Source organism: Plectrocnemia conspersa, unplaced genomic scaffold, assembly GCF_051122295.1.
Source record: "Plectrocnemia conspersa isolate PC_06_02 unplaced genomic scaffold, ASM5112229v1 ptg000012l, whole genome shotgun sequence".
Taxonomy (NCBI): domain Eukaryota; kingdom Metazoa; phylum Arthropoda; class Insecta; order Trichoptera; family Polycentropodidae; genus Plectrocnemia; species Plectrocnemia conspersa.
Window position 1 is genome coordinate 3,356,996 of NW_028277176.1, and position 21,990 is coordinate 3,378,985.

At 28.1% G+C, this 21,990-nt stretch overlaps 1 protein-coding gene across 4 annotated transcripts in view; it reads right to left on the minus strand.

Moving 5' to 3' along the window:
- Positions 1 to 13,358: 13,358 nt before the first annotated feature.
- The window catches only part of LOC148227970 (agrin-like), a 196,439-nt gene continuing 187,807 nt past the window's right edge, over positions 13,359 to 21,990 (minus strand). For all 4 annotated transcript variants that reach the window (XM_088200001.1, XM_088200002.1, XM_088200003.1 and 1 more), the window contains 8 exons: positions 18,682 to 19,167; positions 17,812 to 18,532; positions 17,328 to 17,534; positions 15,190 to 15,350; positions 14,865 to 15,114; positions 14,633 to 14,797; positions 14,113 to 14,490; positions 13,359 to 14,048 (listed from right to left, as the gene is read on the minus strand). In XM_088200001.1, coding sequence (XP_088056127.1) covers positions 13,982 to 14,048; positions 14,113 to 14,490; positions 14,633 to 14,797; positions 14,865 to 15,114; positions 15,190 to 15,350; positions 17,328 to 17,534; positions 17,812 to 18,532; positions 18,682 to 19,167 — 2,435 coding nt within the window. In that variant the 3' untranslated portion in view covers positions 13,359 to 13,981. The remainder of the gene's footprint in view (positions 14,049 to 14,112; positions 14,491 to 14,632; positions 14,798 to 14,864; positions 15,115 to 15,189; positions 15,351 to 17,327; positions 17,535 to 17,811; positions 18,533 to 18,681; positions 19,168 to 21,990) is intronic.

Genomic DNA, 21,990 nt, shown 5'->3' on the forward strand with positions numbered 1-21,990 from the left:
ATATTAAGAAATTCAGAAATATTTTTTAATCACATATTTATTAAAATATAATAAAATTTTAAATGTTACTAATAAACCGTTTTATTTGTAATTAAAAAACATCAAAATTATATTCTGAACACATCATTTTAATTTCCTAAAACCATAAACTAGTAAATATTTTCTTAAGGCAATGAAAAATTATTAAAGCAATAAAATGTTTTTAATAAAAATCTTGTGCTTCTTTCTCTAAGTCTAGGAATCAGTGGTATCTAAATAATTAAATATAATTTATTATTGTTTAATATAATTTTTATTCAATAGATATCACTTTTTAGCTAGAGCCGGTTTTTATTATTAAATTAAAATTTGAGTCTGCTGCCGTGTCCTGATCTCGCGACTTCTGTGTCAATTATTAATATCAAATATATTTACACCCCAAAATCGTTGCGTTGGTCCAAACGTCGAAAGTAAGAGGAATAAAAGCACATTCTTCACGTTAAAAAGCGTATATTTAAAATACATAAGTCACTTCAATTCTAAATAAACATCTACTAGATACTTTAAACTTAAAAAACACAAGAGTTCCTCCAAACTTGTACCATACGTACGGCGAGTATTGGTCGAGAGTTCGCGTAAACCCTGGTCCAAATAAGAAGAGTTTAACTTGAATAAACAATGAGACTTAACAATTTTTACGGGAACATAAATAAATAATTTTTAGGTATACCGTTTTAATATTTTATGATATGTCATAATTGATTATTAATTATTAAAACCAATTTGTATTGGTTTTTTCAAACTGTCTTTTGAAAAGTTATTGTTTTAATGATATTTATAATATTATATACTAACTAATTAATAACTAATCCTGTTTGTTTTAGAACTTCAAAAATTTTCAATAGTTAATGGTTTGTCTTCACTATTTTTATTAATTACATTTATCGCTCAAAAATTAACTGACCGACAAGGGCGTATCAGGAAGACGCGTGATTAGAAACGAGCGACGATAAAACCCTCTAAGGGGTGGACTGATTTACATCCACGAAACCAAACACGTATGATTTTTTCAACCATTTCGTTTTGTTGTAGTTCGCTTTGTTCCGACTAAATAATACAGATGTTACACGAGGTCTCATTGTGTTCGGACTAAATTTAGATGTGTATTAGCCGAGGTGGGATTTTATCAGGCGATAGACTCCACCTTAATGCGGCAATGGCACGCCAACCCCAAGAAAGTTTATGCGTCAACCAAAGCCAATGATAAACTAGTATAAACAACTAATATTGTAGCCAAAGTATGTAGCTAAAATTCGTCTGTGGCAATTAGACAATGCTAAATTTTAATTAAGTCGTGAATTCGTAGTTTGGGAAGTATCCCGAGGTCAAAACCTCAATCTAAAATACAGAGGTTTAATTAATTAACAATGCAGACATTGACGTAAAAGTTTGTAGACTGGCAATAAAAGTCAGAATTAGTGTACATATACTTTACACCACAATCTAACTATGTGGTTTTTTTTTTTTTTAAATACATTACAATCAATTAGTTTGATAATCTTGCCTTTAATATTTTAAAGGTTACTTTTGTAAGAACAGTCACGTGAATTTAAGCAGTAATGTTCAGTGAAAAAAAGGTTTTTTAAAATAACATTTAAATAAATATTTTTTTTATATATCTTAATTAAATATATCAATAGTCATAATTAATCTTACAGTAATTTCTATCGGTGTTACAAAGTATGATTTTTTACAATAAACTACATATGTATTATAGACACGTTTATATTATAGTAAAAATAATGGGATTATTAGACATTTATGAAGTTCGTAAAATAATATCCGCCGGGATAAAATTATCTAAAAAACATTGTTGTTTTTATTTATACATATGCTCCCAAAACTTCTTAAAAAAATAAATATATTGGGCACACATCAAAATCTTTTTTTTTTGCATTATTTTTACATTCATTTCAAATGATAAATTTTCGATAATATTAATTAATTAAATTAAAATATCACTGAAATTTTCTACTGAAAATTTTAAGTCAGATAATAACATATTTATTCTCTAAATCGAAAACCTTTTAATAGATCTAATCCAAGTATCGCTGTTGGTACATTTATTAAATTCGATATAGGCAAAAGTCTTACAAATGACTCAGGGAAATTCATCCTGTAAAGTAAGCGGCGAAGTTCGACAATGTAAACTAGAGTTTCTAGGGGGTGTTTGTGCGATGTGATTTTGTCTATACACGAATGGGGTTGGCTCCGTTTCACCCCCTTTTGGAATTGTGATTAATAATCAAGTTGCCGGGCGGGCGGTTTTCATTTATATTCATCGCAAAACCATGCTTATACTTATAGGTTATGGACTCGGTTTTCATGACAAAAATGTCCAAAATTGATTAATTATGACTAGACAGTCCGATGCAAAAGTTTTCAAATCGTGATGAAGCCTATTTTGTAATATTAAAAAAAAATCGTATAACAGTAATAACTATTACAATATTAAGTAATTAAAAAATAATAAATTATTATATGGTTACCGTTTATATATTCGTGTACAGTAATAGCTAATTAATTATCATTTTCATAATTTATTTATGTAAAATATGCAATTGATAAAATGATCTAATTGGAATTTCAGAACAAGTTCTCTCATCAGCGTTTCATGCAATTATACTATTTTTTTAATGCAATTATATTACCAAATGTCTATTTTGCTGGTAAGATCATTACTAGGTCGTGTCTATTCTGTAATACAAATGCATAAAATATATGTACAACTTAAACTGACCTCATCAACACAAACGACCACTTGTATATATAGGTCGGTTATAAATAACTTATAAACATGGGTTTTGTTATTGCTATTTATTGTGTTTACATCGTTATTACGCAATGGGCTAAAGCATATCATATTGCAAAAAAGATTACCAATAATTTAATGTTTTTTTATGTTGCGGCTGTGCTTCGAATATCTGCTATATACTAAATCTTTCAATTCCCAGATGCATATCAAAAATGCTTTGTAAGTAAAATCATATTTAAAATTACTTGCAAATGTAATTTCTATTAGTTAGGTTAAAAATATTTTTAGCGAAATACTTTACTTATAGCGAAATCTAACATTACAAAACATTTATTTGCTTTTTCCTAATTTTTTTTTATAATTACTGTACAAACTGCATAAGATAATTTAAAACTACATTTTAAATATCAGGAAGCAATACTTTTGATAAATAATAGTGGTTTCAGGATCTGTGATTATAATGTTTTATTATTTATTTAATTTTAGTATAAAATGCTTGTTTAGTAATTATATTATAAATATATAGAAAATTTCTTTAAAATTAAAAAATAGCTTTTTACAAAAAACTTATTGTATTTTTTATGGGCATAAAAATATACATTTTAATATTATTTTCAATATTTTTCATATTACGACTTCTACCATTAGTTGATTAAAAACTTTCTTATTTATTTTATTTGCAGTAAAGAAGCTTTTGCTCACTGAAATTCAAGGAAAATAGCTACAAAGCTTTTGTGAAAAAAATATCATAGCAACAAAGACTAGGAATGACTTTTAGTAATTTTAATATTACGTTATTGAAACAGATTAGTTATTATTAAAGTATATTGACTTTAAAACAAATAATATATTAGTAGAAATTTAATTTTCTTAACTTTTAATAATTTTATACACTACAAAATATATTAATTAATTTTTATTATAAAATTATCTATATTTTAGTTAACTTATTTCTAGTGGCATCATTAAAATAAGCAGTTAATTTTTTTTAACAAATTACCAGCATTTTTACGATTTTATATAATATAAGTCGTTTAAAAGAAAATTTAGTTATCCAGCCTAAGCTTGAAAATTACGTTTAATAATAATTTAATCTTGCAGCAAATAATATAAAAATTTTCATCCTAACACAAAATATTTCACCTTGAGTATTAATATATTATAGTCATTTGTATTTTTTTTCACATTTAATTTACTATGTGTTTTAATATTATTTTTATTTTTTGTAAAGAAAAGCAAATTAATAGTGCTGTGCTCTAAAAGGTTAATTAAGGTTTAAAATATTTTTAATTTAATTAAAAATACAATAAAATAGAGCAGTAACAAAGTAAAAAAATACATTTATATTAACCCTACAACTAAATTTGCAAAGATCTAGTGTATCTTTCGCAATGTCAAAATTAATACTTCTTAAATATTTTTTAAGTATCTTTAATAAATTTAAATTGTTAGAAACGTTCCTTTTTAAACCAACCATAACTAAAATAATAACATATAATTGTTTTTATATAGTATAAAAAATAACAATTATATTTTCAATTACTATATAAGATATGTGTTGCGGTTTTTCCCTAAAAATATATTTTTATTAGTATTATGCATATCTAAAACAACTGTTTTGTAGTGTTAAATATAAAATGATAGTACGCTTAAACCTTAAATATATTTTTCACAGCAAAATCAATTCGTACATCGTTTCATTAAAGTATAACGACAAATTTATTAGAGGAATTTTTTCACAACAATTTTTTTTTATTTTGTCCAGAACAAGATTTAATAAAATATAGCCATTATAACTTGAAAAAATCATGAGACCCTTCTGATAGTAATAAATGATTTTAAATGCAATTTAACTGCTGTGGCGGCCAACACGTGTCACAAGGGCGAATAACAAAAATAATTTTTACGGAAAAAAATACTAATTTTATAAATATATTTAAGCAAAATATTTTTTTGGAAACCATAGTTTAATATAGTAACAAAATTAAATTCAGTTTATACAATTAAATATACAAAAAGTATAGAAAAAAATAGTTTTTGAAATCGTATTTATGAATTATACAATCCCCGCGTATTAATAATTAAAAACAATGAAATCTCAAACGAAAAAATATTGAAAAATTAAATACTACATGTTTAAAATATTTTTTTACTACAGCAACATGTCAAACTATCCCTTTTTATATTAAAAACCTACCACCACTATTCAATTGTGTTCGTGTGAATTTTCAATTATATCCGAACCGATGTTTTCGCGTTCGCCTGGAAACAATCCAACTCGCACGTTCGACAATCGAATCAAGTACACGTACCCGGGACACACCTTGGAATGGCCGTAATAAAGGGTTATTCAAATTTTATTCAGATGTAATAGTGTTCGGAGTGTGTGTTCCTTCTCTCACATATTTATTACAACGTTTTACTGCAGTATCATCAGGACACGGAGAGGCAACAATGAGTGCCGTTACGATACACATATTTTTTTCAACTGCCATAATTTAAACAAACGTCGAAAAAACTCGATTTTATAACACCCGCTACATCGGAGGTCTGTTATAAACGTGAATTTTTATGATCAGAGTAACCAGGAAGGCGTACAAAGAACGGTGGCAATTCGATACGAAATCATTAAATATCAAATGCATATTAACTTCGAACCATGTGTGGGCTACTCTATTCAAGTCCTGATTTTTTTCGTTCTTCAAATATTAATATATAATAATTTATCACCTGAAAGGATTATTATCTGGTTTTTAATAATAAGTTATTTATAGCTCTAATTGTTTTGAGTTCGTAAGCTCGATTTTTCAGTCTCGTGAACAGATGTTCCAAAATGACAATTAGTAATCCCACGCATTATGATCGAATTAAGCGAAATTTGTGCTTGAAATGACAATGGACGTGGGTGGACTGCTGTCATATTAATACCAGTATTTTAACATTGTCACTGTACAAATGACCAAGTTGTGTCACGAGAGGCACCCTCGGGTAATTTGTCTGTCTTATACCAACAAAATCTGATATGCGTTGACATAAAGCAACATTTAAAAGATTTTAGTGATTAATTTGTAACTAGAGTTATTTATCATCGTTTATTAAAAACACACATACACATGTGTACGTTATAAACATGCGCATACATATGTTTAAGTACGTTGATAGTACAAATATCAGCTGATATTTTATTTAATTAGTAAGTTGATTGTACTATAAGCATAAATTCCGTGCTTATTTTATAATATATGATCGAAAATATTTATATATTTTTTTAGAATTTTAGGACACCTTTTAATCATTTAAAACTATAGGGCTAATATTAGTTTTTATTACCATATTATAATAATATTTATTTTAGTAAATTATATTAATCATACTGCATAAAAACAATAGTACTTGATTTTAAATGGTGAAGAAATGCCGATAATTTAATATCATTTTATGGGATTGTAATTCTTATTTTCAAGAACTCTTTTTTGAGAACTTCTTGAGAAAATACAAATCTGTTTATTATTTATGTATATGTACCTAAAAAAAGCAGAGCATGGAATTTATTCCATCTGCTTTTTTCAAGTATATAAATAATATTAATTATGTGTTATCAGAACAATAATTGCATTTTTCAAACTGCAATTATTGTTCTGATAACAAGATTTTTCTTGCAAGTCAAACATGAAGGTGTTTTAGGCTCACTTTTGTAGCAGAAGCTCAGAAACAGTAAAATAATTTTGCTACGTACAAACGATAAACCTTTAAACAAATAATTTATATCTATACTACAAAAAAAAAAATGTCTCAAGAACTTCTGTCAAATGGTGAACCGTAGCGACGTGACACTTGCACGTATCATTTTGGCTGCTATTATATGTTTAGGTATCTGTGCTATTTTCAACTTGAATTGAAGTTAAAAACGATAAAATGAATTCATTTAAATCGCTGTTCTTTAATAATAATAATAATATGTTAAATTATATTATATTGCACCTCAATAATTAACAACGATCGTAGTGTAACTAGTTTGAAGTATTTTTAAAATGTACTAAAACTTTTAAAACACACAAAAGTTAACCAACTGTAAAAATATGACATAACAACAAAATAAATTTAGCAGAAAGACAAAACAAACAATATCATTGTAGTAATAAAAATAATAAACGCTTTTTGAGTTTATATTTTTATTACTACAATGATATTGTTTGTTACATAAATTAAAACGAAAATTTTGATAGATAAATGTATATAGATAATAATATGAATATATAATACTACTATATTTATTCTTATTACAAAAAAATATAATTGAAGAAAACAGTAGGAAGAATTTTTAAATTTGATCAAACTTTACGTGCTTTTTGCTGCTTTCATTAAGATCATTGCAGTGAAAATTTAAAGTCATAACCATGCAATTATAATTTGTCACCTATCAGGTCTATTAAAAAAATCTGATTTATCAGTAACTACGTTCAACAATTTATTGCTTTTCAATGTTGTTTTTGTTGTAAAATCAGCTAATAATTTTAATATAAATATTACATAATTGCGTCAATCAAAATTTATTTTTTTAAATTGTAGAATAACCCAAATTTATTTATTATTTTATATTACTAAGATTAAGGGTAATTTAGCAAGTCCACATTTTCATTAATGGTTTTTGTAATAGGCAATCAATTTCTTTTGTCATCACTGAAGTTTACGTCACTCTCTTGAAAATTCACAAGTTTTTTCTTACAGTATATATTCTCCATCATTGAGAGTTTATTTATTTGTTGCGAAATCACGGATATAATAAATCACCGGATCTAAAAGATTTCCGTTGCAATGCAATACGACCTTGGACAATGCCCATCAAGCGAACGTCGCTTTCTAAAGGCGTATACTTATTTAGCCATTCTAAAAAGCGACTACGGCAATTAGCTGGATGATCGCTGCATAATTGCGATTGATCAGCAAGCTTTATAGCCCTAAATACTTAACCCTAGACTCCGATGAGTAGAATATAGTCACGAGCAGTAACTCGCAGACTCAGGCGGACACTCTAAGAGACCACCCGCGGATCATGATACGATCATTGACTCACACATCCCACCGAGAATATACTATCGCTAGCACATTAATTAGAACTCTGAGGATTGCCCACTGACATCATCTCTCTTCTAGCTTCTCCACCATTGCTCAGAGAAAACATCGCAACATATGTAAATAATATTATTAAAACTCTAATTAGATTCCACTAAGAGCCTTACTATGAAGTCACACCCTAGGTTTCCCTACCCAAAAAACATATTATATAAAATAACTATTACCTTTTAATTTTTTAAGGTTTTTCTTCAATAAAATCTCTTGCCTCTTTTTTTTCGGTTTGGTATACTGTCCATTTTAGAAATATTTTTTTAAACTATCATTGTGATGTAGGTCTTAAGAATACAATATTAAAATAATTTTAAGAAAAAAGTGTTGATTCTCGTAATTTTAGGAAATAATTTATAAAAACTTGCAGTACAGACGCTCGCGTCTACGTTAGTGGCAATTTTGAAGTGGTCACGTGTTTGTAATGGCAACATTTGATTGATTAAAGTGGAGATTGTTTTATTTGTTTATCACCCGTGTTGGAGATTATTCTTTTTGAATAAAAGTACATTTCTTGCCTTCGTTTGCTTAGAAAAAAATTGACATCACAGTTCAATAAAAGGCTATATGGAGAAAATTAAGTACATATTAACTAAAATTTAATATATGGTGTTTTTAAATATTAATATTGGTAATAAAAATATTCATAGAGTATTTAATATAAATGATTTGTAAAAAATGAAATAATAAATATAAAAATATTCATATACAATATAATTCATTCGCAAATGTAATTTATAAAGTAAAAAATATATTTCACGTGATTAATTAATATATTATTGCCTTTTTAAATATTTAATTTATATTTGTATAAACAATGGGTGAAAAAAGAATAATTTCCAAAACTAACCATATTTTATAAAATTAACAAATAATACTGTTGCAGAGACATCTATGGGCCAACGCTAAAACTAAATTCGCACAAAAATAACATTTTAATTAAAAACGTGCACAAAACGCTCCACTAAATCACGCAATAATTGCGAAAAAATCTTTTGAATGCTTAAAAATCACATTATGCAAATTGATTAAAGAAAAAAAACATTACTAAATTAATTATTGTAATTTTCCGCCCGCTAAATTTGGGACGCCCGTATAAATAAATCTTACGTGACAATTTAACTTGCTTAATTCGAGCCGCGGGTGCGTGCCGAGGAAAAACACTGATTTATTGCGCCCTAATCAGGTCTCATTCGGCGCCGTATTTTAACCTGTTCCTCCGGAACGAAACGGAACGAACGTTGTTCCGGGGGCGATTTATGAATAAATTAAGTCTTAATTACTCGGCCCAAACACTAGAGGGCAATAAAGTCTCGCGCAATTTGTCCCGTGCGCAAAAATGGCCGTAACGCATTAACATGATAAACAGTGGAATTTTACTAACAAAATGTTTTGCTATCTTAGCGACTAGGGAAGATGGTGAATGATTTGTTGCTGCAAAAAATAAATAAAAAATATCTTAAATTACATAATTTAATTTTTTTAATATTTATTATAAATGTTAGCAAAGTTTACAACCAATTATATAAAATAATTATTAAAAATTATATAATTGAGTATAAATTTAATAAAAAAATAATTTATAATAAAACACGATCTTGTTTAGATTTATCAGCGCATGTCCATTATTAGGCATATTACGCATAGTTTGTGTTTGACTTAACTTCAAATTTTCATTAAGAACTTTCCATTTCTCAGTATCATATTTTTGTACCATATTAGGCACTTGTAATAATTGTGACCTATTTACTTAGTCTTTATATGTATATATATTTATATATATATATAACACGATACCGTACAAAAATTATAACATATACCGATCATTTTAAAATCACACCTCGACCAGTATTTCGGAGCTTTATCAATTATTCGCACCCTCGCAATTAAGGCCGGTTTACACAGAGCAAATCCATCAGTGATTGCGGTGCAACTTTGTGTATACAATCACGTATGCAAACCCCAAGTCGCGTCCTCGCAGCTTCAATATTTTTCGGATTTTCCGGAAGCAGAGCTAATACATAAATCAAAGATGATTTGAATGCAGAAGCTCCCCGGGGCGTTTTTGTCCGAACGACCGTCGCATCGTTCCAATATGTGCACCGGTGGAAAAGTGCAATTTCCGTGGCCGTTATGGCCGTGCCGAGACCGACGGATTATTATGGCAGTGATAAGTAGACGTGCACTTTTTATTACCCATATGGCTATTTGAATTATTAAGCCCGTGTGGTTAGAGCTGACTCAATTGCAAAATCTGTGAATTTAATTTAAAATTTAGATATTTATTCGATACTAAAAAATACATAAATAATTATGTGAAACAGAATTTTATATTTTATAATAGCTGATTTAACATACATGGTATATGCATCATAGAATTAATCCCCATGACGTGCTCTAACATTTGTATTGGAGACGAGAAGACGACTAAGTGCAGCTTACCCGTGTTGCAACATATATATAATATATGCATGAAACTGTACTACAATCAAGAGGTAAGTAGGCTTTCAAATTAAAAATTAAAACAGTGGATTAATAATATTTGAATATATATAAAATATGTATTTTATTAATCTAAGCGTATTTATATAAATTCAATAAAACAATTAAAAATAAAAAGTGGATCGCTTTTAATTTTGTTAGTACTAAATTATATTAATAAAAATATTTTAAGCTTTCTAAATAAATTTAACATCAACATTATAGTAACCAAATATAATTTGTGTGATATATTAAAATTTACCTTTAACAATACATTAAATGTTATTGAAGCTGTTTATTTGAGTAAACAAATATTTTTTATATTAATTACATATTTAATAAAATAATTTTTATTTTTAAATTTACATAAATATAATTAAAGTTCAAATTTAATATAACTTCCCAGTCGCACTGTGATAGATTCCTGGTGACATTTTCCTGATTTTAATTACGTACGCGAACCATGGATGGACGTGTGAATAAAATCAATAAAGCTCACCCGTTTGGCAGTTACTCGACAAAATAAAACGTAAAAAATACAACTCAAAGGTGAAAAAATACGATTGCCTCGAGCGAGGTGTTCGACATTAATGATCTCGTCACTGGAACGAATGGTTCAGGTATTTACACTTTTATACATATACCCAGTTCATGTAAATATGAGTGAATGTAATAAAACATATGGTTTGGATGATATTTGATTAGATTAAAAATAATAATAAAAGATCATTGTGTATTTACACATTTATTCAAAAATAAAATTGCATAATCATAAATATCCATGTAATTGAAAGGCAAAAAAGTATAAAAGCGATTTATTTAACTTTGTTATAGAACCATCTGATGTTATGGAGTTTACTATTTTTATAACAACGTTGTTCTTGTGTGCTTAAAATAGCCATATCAATTCCTAATCATAATGATAATACCAACTACTTTTTTATTTACGAGTCTTTATAGGAATGGTAAATTTAATGCATTTTTTTTCATAAAAGGAGTAGAAAAATGTCCGTGATAAACTTTTGTGGGGGGTTCTTCTTGAAATTCGCGCACTTAATAACCGTAACCACGGTAATAATATGGAAGAACGTAACAAAAGACTGTAATTGGACGATAAAATCAACGTTAAAATTTAGCCCATTGGACAATTTGACCTTCAAATATGTCCTTCAAGCAAATGTCACTTTCTAGAGACGTGGACATATTTCGTTGCTCGATTACAACAATTGCCTAAATGGTCAATGCATGGTTATGGTTCACCAGAGAGCTTTTCATACTTACGATACTTGCCGGTCTCCAAGGGTCGAAAGGCAGACGGCAGACGGATAGAGAGGACGAGATAGGAAGAGACATTGGCCGACAGACAAAGAACCGTGGCACAGAGAGAGAAATATTGCCAGACACATACGAGACACACATCAACTACGAGACCACAAACGACTTTTCATTGGACATAATCCCTTCGCCAACTTCTCCACCAGCGCTCGGATAAAAACAATATTCGCACTCAATAGTTTATTGCGAAATATGTAATAAAATAATAATTAAAAATAGTTTTTAGCGTCTTTCTAACTGCAGAGTCACACCCCCATAGGGCCAAAAATCTTAAATTAAAAAAAATAGAAAAATCATTTACAAACTAAATTAAAATAGTAAAAATATATTTTTATGTGTTTCATTATATTATAGGGTTTCGAAAAATTGTAGTTACTAAGATAAAATTATATTTAACAACGTGTATATTCTTATACCACAGGCAATGTTATTAAATATAAAGTTTATTTTTTTTAAATGTGCAGCAGTTTCATTCATGAACTGACTGTTTAATTATTATTAATACCTTTTGTAGCTGGACTAAATTTGCCGTGAAGAGTGAAGCAGCTGCTTTTTCGGTCTTTTTAGTCTATAGTGATGCGTTAACATATCTCTGACTGGTGCAAGTTTGAATAAACTCTCGCTTACAAGTTGCAAGTTCTAAATTAAGGTTCACAAAAGTTGTGAACCTTAATCTAGAACTTGCTTAAGGTTCACTTAAGAACTTAAGGCTCACAAAAAAGGTTAAAAACAAATGAATTGTGTATTAGATTTATGAATTTGTGGAAGGTTGCACCATTAATCATAAATTAAGAGATCACCTCAATATTTGAATGTCATACAGCCTACCAAATATGTACTTATCAACGAGTCGCTTATTGTGCTTTTAACGCGTAATTGGGACAAGTTTTTTCTACCAAGTAGTGTTATCCAAATAACACTGTATTTTTATAAATTTATCTTTAACTCTATTTGTTACTTTACATACTTATAATAAATATGTTCAGATATTGCTTTTAAATTCAGTCATCTTTATTTTATTAGTCTTATTTTTTGTCGTGTTAGGAATTCAATTATTAAATTTCTTGAAAGAGATTTTTTTATAATATTAAATTAAAACAAATTAAAATATTAATATATATATAATATTTAAATTTTTCTTAACTTAATAATAAAAGAAAAATATCATTAAAAACAACCACTGGGTAAAAAAGCTTATAGAAAAGTTGTAAACTATTTTATCTTATTATAAAAAAATATCCAAAATCACTACTGCCCAAAAATCTAATAAGAAAGTACTACATTATTAAGCGATCATCATCATACTGAACAAAATAAGAAAACTAACACTTGTAATAGGTGATGACAGCAGTTGAAGATTATTGCATAGTAGGCAAACAAATAATTATACATTTTTTAGTTGAAATTTTGTATTTTGGATAAGGGAATTAAAAAATGTAAAGATTATAATATTAATAATTGAATTATAAAAAGATTACACTATTGTTTTGGAGATAAATAAAAATATTTGTTATTTATACTATTATATAATTTTATAAGTCAATTATTTTTTTAACATATCATATATAAATAGTATGATATAAATATTTTTATTAAAGGATAAACATAAATAAAACCAATTTCCTGTGTTGAAAATCAATTGATAACATTTTATTTGTTTCTTGTATCACATTGATGCAATGTGTTATTAAATAACACTCACATTATTAATTATTTCTCTTATATCATCTCTTTGTGATTTTTTAAAATATGTCTTTTTTATTCAATATTTTATTTTTCAATACAATTATGGACAAATAATATTTAATTTATATAGAATAAATCTATTGGCGATAGAACATCATATCTCACACTTATAGATATTATATCTATCTACTTTGGATATAAACAGTCGCTTATAAATGTAAATCTACATCATTTTTAATTTCATATCAACACGTCTACAAATCAAACGTCACAACATAAATATTCCATATTACATATTTCAATAATATACAGGGCGTTTAACGATTAACTAAATTTTATATGATATCTGCAAAAACCCTGTCGACGTTTATTAACAAATCTGATATGATGGACATTTCATATCTGTTGTGAAAGAATCTCAAACGAAAAGCGTTATGTACTTAACAAAAAAATATTCACAACTTTATTATGCGCATTGGAAAATGGTAGAAAGTTCAAGTTAAAATCATGAAAAGCTCAAACTAAAATTTATGTCATGTTCAGAAATTTGCGATTGATTCATCAGCTTATTTCTTCATAAAATCCGTCCTCTCCATATATTCCAGATATGTACGTGTTAGCTCCGAGTCTAAAATAAAAATAACATGTATTAGATTTATTATATAGTATGATTATAAAATAATTTAACTAACTTTTCTTTGCTCTTATTCCTTCCACTGTGATATACTTTACTGTCTAATTCATTCTCATGAAAAACTATCTTTTGATCACAATTTTCTCCCCTAAATCCATCTTCACATTGGCAATGAAAGTCGTTCAAAACTGGTATGCAAATTCCATGTCCTGTGCAAGTGTCTTTGAAGCAAGGGGGACCTCTGTATTTTGTTACTCCAGGACTGGCACAAGCAACTTTTTTATTTCTTGCAATGTTCAAATGTGCAATTGGAGTAAACATGCACATATTATTGTGGTTCAATAGTTTGATTGACTTTCCTTTGATCATTACTCTTTGAATTGCTCCTAAAAATCCAGTTGCAACTCCAGATAGACGGTGTACTTTCAACCAAGACCTGAAATAAATTTAAATTGTTTTAAGCTTATAGTAAATTTAAAAAAAATCGTTTGCTACGTGATAATTTTAAAATAAAAAAATAGATTTTATTTGCAATTAAATGCATTATTTTTAATCTAACATTTTTTTTCACTACTTACGGAACATATCCTATATAGAGCGGTTGTTCCAGATTCAATTCCGCCAATGATCCAAGAGAAGTTCCTCTAACAATAGTCGAATTGTCCAGCTGTATCAATCCATCTCGACCGCTTCTGCGTACTTTGAGCTTATGCCAAGTCTCTAATGTGATACTTTCACTAGATCTAAATAAAAATAAAATATTACAACCTCATGTACGATACAAATATTTTTATAATAAAAATATATTACGTCAAGCTAGCTATTCCGCTTCCTAGGTTGTATCTAAACTGAACTTTGCCCTCGACCAAATTGATAGCCACAAAATCTCCCTTTGATTTGCTCGAAGTCTGCGACGTGTACAGTAAAAGTCCGCTGGGCTTCTTGGCCAAGAACCAAATTTCTATCTTAAACGATTTGCCGAGTCCCTCTGGTTTCGGCAGCTGGATATAACTGGAGCCGGTAAATTGTGGAATGGGGCTCGTCTCTCGCTTTGTGTTGTCTGCAATAATTGTTTTCGTTAGCAAGTTTTGCTAGATATTTACGAATTATCGTGGAAGTCATAATGAGAAAATACCAATGAGACAATCTTCGATAGTGTCGTCGTCTCCCAGGCAGATACACTTGAATGAAATTCCATCAGGTATGCATGTGGTCGAATTTTCGCAAGGGTCTGAAGAGCAGGGGTCCAAAATTGTTTCGCAAAAATCTCCAGCAAATCCATCCACACACGCGCATCTGAAAAATGTTAATTTTTTCATCAGATATTTTGTTATATATAATATTTTATATAATCCAGATATTTTAAAAAATGGGAAATGTACCAAATAATTCTTGAGCTAGAAAAAAATGTAAAAAAGTACATAGACTAAATGAGTTGAATTATCAAGACAAAAAAAAACGATATTTGAGCAATTTTTGATAATAAAAAACTAAACGAAAAAAAATTGTGTTATGGAATAACGAATTTTGTTCAAATAAAAAAAATAGTGAAATGAACCTTTTTAATAACTAAAAACCTGACGAATTTATGAAAGCTACAAAAATAATTCTGACTGTGCCAAGAATGTAAATAGTATTTAACTAATTTTAAATCATACATATAAATCATATGAGCTAGATTTTTTATAAAATAGTTGTTATTTTGTAAAAAAACAATTTTTTATTGTAAAATAATCTTAATCGATTGCCTGGTTATTTTGGGTTAAAGCCATTATTGCAAAAAAGCTTTTTTTAATTAATAAATTCATAAAGGTAATAATATTTCATATTTGTGTTATTTTAGTAATAAATGATATATCTAAATGATAAATGACATCAGTTATATTTATTAGTAAAATACGAGAGTAGGTCAATAAGTCCTGAGAAAATCTAACAGATGGCGGTAGTAGTATTGAAACAATCTTGTTTCTGAAAATTACCATCCGTCAAAAGACTGCTGTCATATTGTTAGCATCTTATTTTACAATCGATTGAAGCAAACAACCTTTTTTATTTTAGAATAATGAAAAAATACAACTTTTGTGTAGTGTATAAATACCGAAAGAAATCAAAGCTGAGTTGGATAAGGTTTTTACTGTTTATGGTTAGGTAAATGAGTTTTAAAGTGGTCGTACATCCACAAGTGATGAATCGGGATGTTTACTTGAGGTGACTACGTCGAAAATGATCGACACAATTTATGATATGGTCTTGAGTGATCGACGAGTCAAAGTTCACAAGCTTGTTGAGGGCACAAGCGTATCACATGATGGCTCAGTGGTTTATATTTTTCACAAAAAATTGGATAGGAGAAAAATATTGGAGATTTAATGGCTGGCTTGGAGCTTTTCCGTCGCAATTTTAAATGTTTGATTTGCTGATTTCGTTAAATTCATAAAATACAGTTGAAAGAACCTAACCTCAAATTTTGTATGGGTGCCTAGTCCCCTATAACGTAGTATTCATACATCGAAGTCCTAATCTCTACGCTATAGGAGATCGATGTAATCCAGTCTAGTCTCAATTAAAAGTCAGTGCCGTCTTGCGACAATTGTAATTGTAGTATATTTTTCAATTCGTATTGCTATTCGAAAATTATTGAGAAACTTTGATTAAAAAATACACAGATCTTAAAACCAAACACAAATTGACAGTTCAAATGGTATGTACTCTTCTTCTCTAGAATTAGCCTAGATAATCGAGAGTGTACTGTATATGTTGATGCTAAATTTATATTTTTTTTTAATAAACAACGCCTAAGGTGACGTATTAAAAAATGTTTAAGAGTACAACTAGAGCAAGGCTTCATTAGTTCATAGCTTAAATTAGATACTGGTCTCTAGTATTAATGCTATCGTATAATATACATCTAGTTAAGAATTAAAATTAAATAATATTTTAACAAAAACTCGTGTACTAAATAATATTTATAGAAAATTGTACAATTAAAAATCATATACTGAATGAGTGGGTAATTTAATATTATAAAAAAAAAATTTTACATTTACAATATTACAAATTTTTATTTTTTAGTCATAAAAAGTTAAAATATATACAATGATACTTATGATTTTTATTGACACATCATTAAAAATATTTAATAAGTATAAAAAGTATTTCATAGAGGTTCAGAAACTTTTTGATCAGCCCTTGTTTATAAGCCCATCGAAAAACAAACTGCAACTCAACAAACACGGAAATAGTTCTGCGTTCGGTAGACAAATTGAGACATACCTGTACAGTTCTCTGTCGAGTGCATGACAAGTGCCGCCATTGCTGCACGGCATACTCGAGCATGGATTATCGGCGCATTCTTGAACATTCTTCGTGTTGTATACATTCTCGTTTCTGCCCGTCTGCGGATAAATCTGCCCGCGTCCTATTTTCAGTCTGTGGATGCAGCCGATGAATCCTTGCCGGATGCCGATGTTTTCGAATATCCTGCAACAAGGAATTCGACAAGATGAATACTTCCCCATAAAATAATTCAGATATACACTTGCACAGAATGCAATTTAGTTTGTAGTGTATATTTATAAAAATTCCAAAGAAAAATACTTTGAATTACTCCCTAAGTATGTGCTTAAATATTAATATTAATATATACATCCACGTGTGTATCTTTGTTCTAAATTTAATTACAAAATTATGAGTTATATTATTCACTAGTTTAGATTTAATCTAAAGATCTTAAAAATAAACACAGTAAAGCACTTACTTGGTATAATTAGTCGGTACGTAACCCACATAAGTATGATCAACCAGGTCAAGTGCTTTTAAAGAGCCTCTAGATTGTCCCACAGTGTCCTCTCCGTCATCCAACTTGAGCATGCCGTCCTTGTGATACCTCTTAGCTGACACCCTGTGCATTTTGCTCATTTGTACTACCTCCGGGGTCATTATGGACACCACTCCGTCTCCCAAATTATACCTCATCTCCACGTGTCCATTGACCAGAGCCAACGATATGAAATCTCCACTCCCGTCTGCCTTCTGTTGGTTGTAGAGCAAAATGCCATTATCGGCAAATGCGGTGAATTCTAATTCGATGCTGAATTTGTGATAGGCCGACAAGGGTTTCATGATTATGTATGCATGTCCGTCAAAGGAGGGCACGTCGTAGTGTTCGACCGCGATCCTAAACTCGCAAAGCCTGCCAGTGTAGTAAGGTTCGCAGATACACGTGAAACCGCCGTCTGTCATATCGATGCACGTGCTGGAATAATGGCACGGGGATCTGTCGCAGGCTAGGGGGATTTTAGGTTGTTCCAGGCACTCCTGGCGGTTTGTAGAGGGAGTGAAGCCAGTAGAGCAGATGCAAGCGCTTCGGATGCATCGGGTGTTGGTTATGAGGCAATCTGAGTTTGTTGCACATAGATCGCCGATCAACGCTGGAAGGGCTCCAGTTGTTGTCTTGGATGTCGGTTGTACCTTTTCACCTACAATTAAAAAAAATATGGTTTAGTTTTTATATCATATCATATTAAACAGCTCGGACTCGAACTAATAAAATACCAAAATCTTTTTTATCTGAATATAGTTTATCCCTTCATAAATAATAAATAATATTTAATTTAAAAAAACATACCTAAATCAACTATGGTGCTCTTCGCCAAAATGTTATTATTCAAATCGATCAAATCGACTCCCAGTGCCGTTTTGTGATAGGTCATCAGATTTTCGCTTTCTTTATTGTACAAGTTCTTCGGCTCAGGCACCAATAGATGTCTAGTGCTTTTAGAAAGATGTGCAATCCCATCGTCTGGCTGAGTATAATGCATAGGCGTGTATCTCCGCAAAGGCCAATCTGTACCGCTCACAACGTCTTCACGACAGATGCCAAATGCCTGGACCACGATGTCCGTCTGCGTTCTACAAGCCTGGAGCCGAAGGTGGCATTCGGAGGTGTATGTTTGTCCATCGCTGCCGCAGACCATCAAAGTGTCCATGGATTCTGGAGGACATTGGGTTGCCGCGCATTCGCAAACAGCCAAACCACCTCGTTCAACGCAAACTGCCCCAAAGTAACAGTTCAAGTCTTTGCAACTCGTTGGAGGCAGGTGGACCACGTCGGCTGTAAATTGGCAAGGCAAACTTTAATTTAAGATTAAACTTTAAATTACATAGTTTTATAAGGTACAAATAGTGTTTCTAAAGTCACTATCTAAGTACAGTAATAAAAAAAACTACGTTTACATGATTGAAAGGGAACTAAAAATAAAGTACATTCTAAAATATACTTTTTTGTATTATTACAATAGCAATTATGTTCAAATTTCTCAGCAAATTTATGTTAAGGTATTTTTTTCACTTTAAAAACTTCTTGTATTATAAATATTTCACAGAAAACTTTTGAGGAACAATTGAATTTAAATGTAAGGTAATTTACACCATATTGCTATAAATTATTTTTAATTACATTTTTGCTTTAATGAAATATTTTTTCATTATGGTTTTATACTTTATTTTATTAATTGTTACACATGTTATTTATTTTATTTTCTTCGTGCTTTCAAATATTACTAAGTTTTACAAATTAAAATATGTAATTTTTTATTGATTTTGAATCAATATTTTGTCCTAAGTTATTTATAAAAATATACAAATGTTCATAAAAAAATGTTTTTAAATTTAAATTTATCTAAATATTCGGTTAATTTGACTATTTGACTACTTGTACGCATAACTGATTTCATTACTGGAATTATACAAAATTCTAAAATTTACAGAATTTTTTACTAATAAGAGCATTTTTCGGTAAACCTTATAATATATATGATATCTATTATAGTTACATTTTACACTTTAAAAAAAAAGTTTAAAATATTATCACATTACCAAAAATATATTTTTTTGTAAAAATATTGATTTACAAAAAAACTTTTGTACTTAAAAATCAATATTTAAGAGCGTCTGAAAATAAAGTATAAATAAATAAAAAATAAACTAATAATCATATATGCATGCAAAAAAAAATATTTTTGTGTATTAAAAAGAGTTTCAAATAAAATTAGTAATAAAAGCCTAAAAATCTGATCTATTTGAAAAGAAATGAAATATATAATTCAGGTTATTGTATTTAATTTTCTATTGTCTAATGTTCGCCAAGTTTTAAATTACTAAGATTAGGTTTATAAAATTCTCAAGGTATGTGTTTTTACAGATTTCATTTAAATATTTTTACTGACATTTTTTTACATTAAAATGTGAGTTTGTTATGTATTAGATTAAAGCTTTTAAGAGCTTTTACCTTAATATTATTAATATAGTGGCTTATATGTGAAGAATGTTTTTTTTGGCACAAAAACAGTTTTAAAAATTAAACGGATTACATTAAAAAATCAAGTCATCAAGTTAAAATTGATATTGTCTTATAAAAAACTGAAAATATGTATTTAATGTTTGTTTTTATCGATTTTGTAAAATAATTGTTTTGTGTAAAATATTCGTTTTATTGCTACTTAGTCTTATTTATTGCATTGCTTTTAAGTTTTTATGCGTTTTTAGCTCTATTTTATATAATGTCGATAATTAAAAATAAAAATACCTTATTGGTGAAATATATAACAAACAAATAAGGTCATTGAGCTTTACTTTTTCTTATTTATGAAGTTATTTTCTTCAACAAATTTTTTTAGGAAATAGTTAATGCCTATTTTTAAATATTTTTCTATTATATTTAACAAATAATAACAATTTATGTTTAGTATAATATGCTGTGTTATCTGGTCTTAAATGTTTTATTTATTTAAAGCATTCAGAGCTTTCAGCTTTATATTAAAATAATTGCTTGGATGTAGAGAAGGGATTTTTTTAGAACAAGAACAATTTTTTAAAAGTTATTTGATTACATTAAAAAATGAGACATAAATAAAAAAAGTTGTAACAAAAAAATCAGTGCATTGATATTTAATGTTCTTAGAAAACCGATTCAAAATTTAATTTATTATGTTTTTTTTGTATTGATATTTTTGTATAGTTTATTAATTTATTTTTATATATTTTAAAATATAAGCATATTTCGTAAATTATGTTGCTACTACCTATTTTTAAATTATGTATTGATTTTATAAAAATGAATGACTATTATATATGATATTAAAAAAATGTTTTGCAAAATAATTAAACATATAATTGTTTTTATGACACATATTATTTTAACACTAACATTAAAATATAAGCATACGAAAAGATGTTTGTAGCAAATATAGTACAATTAAAATGCTGTTTTTAAAGTTTTATTTTACAAGAATCCGTTTTTTAGATTTAATCTAATTAAGAATTTAAGAAAATCCTATAAATAAATATCTTATGTACTTTCCACTTTGATAAGTAATATATATCATATATATTTAATTTATTTTATGTTAAACTTTGCGCTTTATATCATCGGTATGATTTTTTATAATAGAAAAAACGCATAAAAATAATGGTGAATGTAAGTAAGATAACATTGAAAGAAAACCTTTAAAAATTTACTAAGCCAACAATCATGAAATTTTAATAATAATAAATTCTGTAAAAATCTTGCAATAAAGCATTTGAAACAATAAATTAAAAAAGATAAAAAAAAACAACATGTTTTAAGAAAATAAAAATTTACATATTTGCAAATAGTTTGATTTATTGTTTGGAATAGAATGTAAAAAAGTGATATTATTTAATTTGCATATGATTTAAGATTATTTTGAGAAAATTAAATTTAAATAAAGTAGAAACATACCAAAACTAATTTTTTTAAATAGTACGATAGATAGGTGAAAAATTTAATTGTTTTATACAATTAAAAACTATAAATTAAAATTTAAAAATCAATTTCTATTTACAAATAATAAATATTATAAGCTAAAAAAAATGATTATCAAAAAATAATATATACATTTATACAAAAAATATA